The sequence below is a fragment of the Limulus polyphemus genome, unplaced genomic scaffold (genome assembly GCF_000517525.1).
Source record: "Limulus polyphemus unplaced genomic scaffold, Limulus_polyphemus-2.1.2 Scaffold7721, whole genome shotgun sequence".
Lineage (NCBI taxonomy): Eukaryota > Metazoa > Arthropoda > Merostomata > Xiphosura > Limulidae > Limulus > Limulus polyphemus.
In genome coordinates, this window is record NW_013673331.1 from 3,398 (window position 1) to 5,799 (window position 2,402).

The 2,402-nt window shown below is 34.4% G+C and overlaps 1 protein-coding gene across 1 annotated transcript in view; it reads right to left on the minus strand.

Annotated features, from left to right (window-relative positions):
* Window positions 1–2,402, minus strand: part of LOC106474818 — a gene marked incomplete at its 3' end in the record, with an annotated part of 21,258 nt that overhangs the window by 1,749 nt on the left and 17,107 nt on the right. The window contains exon 4 of the mRNA XM_022403116.1: window positions 1,473–1,525. Within this exon, the coding sequence (XP_022258824.1) occupies window positions 1,473–1,525 (53 nt within the window). The remainder of the gene's footprint in view (window positions 1–1,472; window positions 1,526–2,402) is intronic.

Genomic DNA, 2,402 nt, shown 5'->3' on the forward strand with positions numbered 1-2,402 from the left:
ATAACCTATCATTACCAAAAGCAGTATTTGAAGAGAGGGAATCTAACCTGGTATCATTACCAAAAGCAGTATTTGAAGAGAGGGAATCTAACCTGGTATCATTACCAAAAGCAGTACTTAAAGAGAGGGAATCTAACCTGGTATCATCATCAAAAGCAGTATTTGAAGAGAGGGAATCTAACCTGGTATCATTACCAAAAGCAGTATTTGAAGAGAGGGAATCTAACCTATCATTACCAAAAGCAGTACTTAAAGAAAGGGAATCTAACTTGGTATCATCATCAAAAGCAGTATTTCAAGAGAGGGAATCTAACCTGGTATCATTACCAAAAGCAGTACTTAAAGAGAGGGAATCTAACCTGGTATCATCATCAAAAGCAGTATTTCAAGAGAGGGAATCTAACCTGGTATCATTACCAAAAGCAGTATTTGAAGAAAGGGAATCTAACCTGGTATCATCATCAAAAGCAGTATTTCAAGAGAGGGAATCTAACCTGGTATCATTACCAAAAGCAGTATTTGAAGAGAGGGAATCTAACCTGGTATCATTACCAAAAGCAGTATTTGAAGAGAGGGAATCTAACCTATCATTACCAAAAGCAGTATTTGAAGAAAGGGAATCTAACTTGGTATCATTACCAAAAGCAGTATTTGAAGAGAGGGAATCTAACCTATCATTACCAAAAGCAGTACTTAAAGAAAGGGAATCTAACCTATTATTACCAAAAGCAGTATTTGAAGAGAGGGAATCTAACCTATCATTACCAAAAACAGTATTTGAAGAGAGGGAATCTAACCTAGTATCATCATCAAAAGCAGTATTTCAAGAGAGGGAATCTAACCTGGTATCATTACCAAAAGCAGTATTTCAAGAGAGGGAATCTAACCTGGTATCATAACCAAAAGCAGTACTTAAAGAGAGGGAATCTAACCTGGTATCATCATCAAAAGCAGTATTTCAAGAGAGGGAATCTAACCTGGTATAATTACCAAAAGCAGTACTTAAAGAGAGGGAATCTTACCTGGTATCATCATCAAAAGCAGTGTTCCAAGAAAGGGAATCTAACCTATCATTACCAAAAGCAGTATTTGAAGAAAAGCAGTCTATCTTTCAAGTGAACGAATTTTGGAAAAACTATGTTCTTAACAAACCACCAGAAAGTCAACTCTCATGAATAGGTGTTTTAAACTGTTGGTCACAGGAATCTAAATTCAGTTATTTCTGCTGAGGGTAGTTTTGTTTACAATAGATCCAAAATTGAAGAAACAATGTAGAAAGGAAAGAAACACGACTGAAAAAAGTATATATTCCACAAGGGAATATGCCTATTGCAACTGTGAACAGAAGTTATAGTCTACATTTGAAACCCCTAATTAATGCTATGCACTGAAGTGAAATACTGTAAAAATAAAACATGAAGGTATCTTAAAATATAAAACTGACACTGATAAAACATAGGTTGTATACATACCAGTTTTTTTCTTTGTTGTTTTGGAAGCTGAATCACTATTCTGGGAGTTGATACTACAAGAAACAACAACATAATGATGCATAACACCACTTCAAACAATTAGTTCACAAAATTTGAACACAAGACAAATACAATAACATTTTTTAGAGCATCTCAGTTAAACTTTCACAAAATTTTTATGCATTAATGTTAACAAAAGGTTATTTATAAAAATAGCAGTTGTTTTCATGGTAAGCTACAAAACTTGTACCATATTTGTTATTCCAACTGAAATCACTGATATAGCAGGTTGTAATAATACGAAGGACAAGTTCAAGAAAGATAAAAGAAATGTTACGTATCTACTCGTTTGTTAATTTCCGGTAATAATTCTTTCCGAGGAACTTCAGAGATACAAGTCCTTTCTTAATTAAAACTAGTTAATTCTTTCTTGATACAACTTATTAGTACACAGAATTTCCACAGTCACTTTAAACTTAACAACCTTTATAACACACGCTATAAATCATAGTGATTCACACACACTTTACTAACTGTGCCTACTGTTCGCTTGACTAAATTATCTATCTCTTCAATCTATCTGCTTATATGTATCTCTTCAATCGCGCTGGTTTTTCTCACCAGGCTTATATACTAAAAAGAGGGCACCTGGCAAACACGCGGATATTTGCCGAGTTCCTCGATAAGTCATGATCCTTCTAAAAACTCAGGTGCGCATGCTCTCAGCATTGCGTGACTTCCGCTGTCGTAACACTGCCCCTTCCTTAGTACTGTTCATCCCGAACAATAGCATCTTACATTAAACTAATAGATAATTAACAATAACTTGATTAAATGTACAGAATTTACAAAAAAAAATTAAAATACAACAAAGTCTCTTAATTTTACAGGACGTATCTTCTTCCGTACTGGTCTCATTGGCTTCTGCTT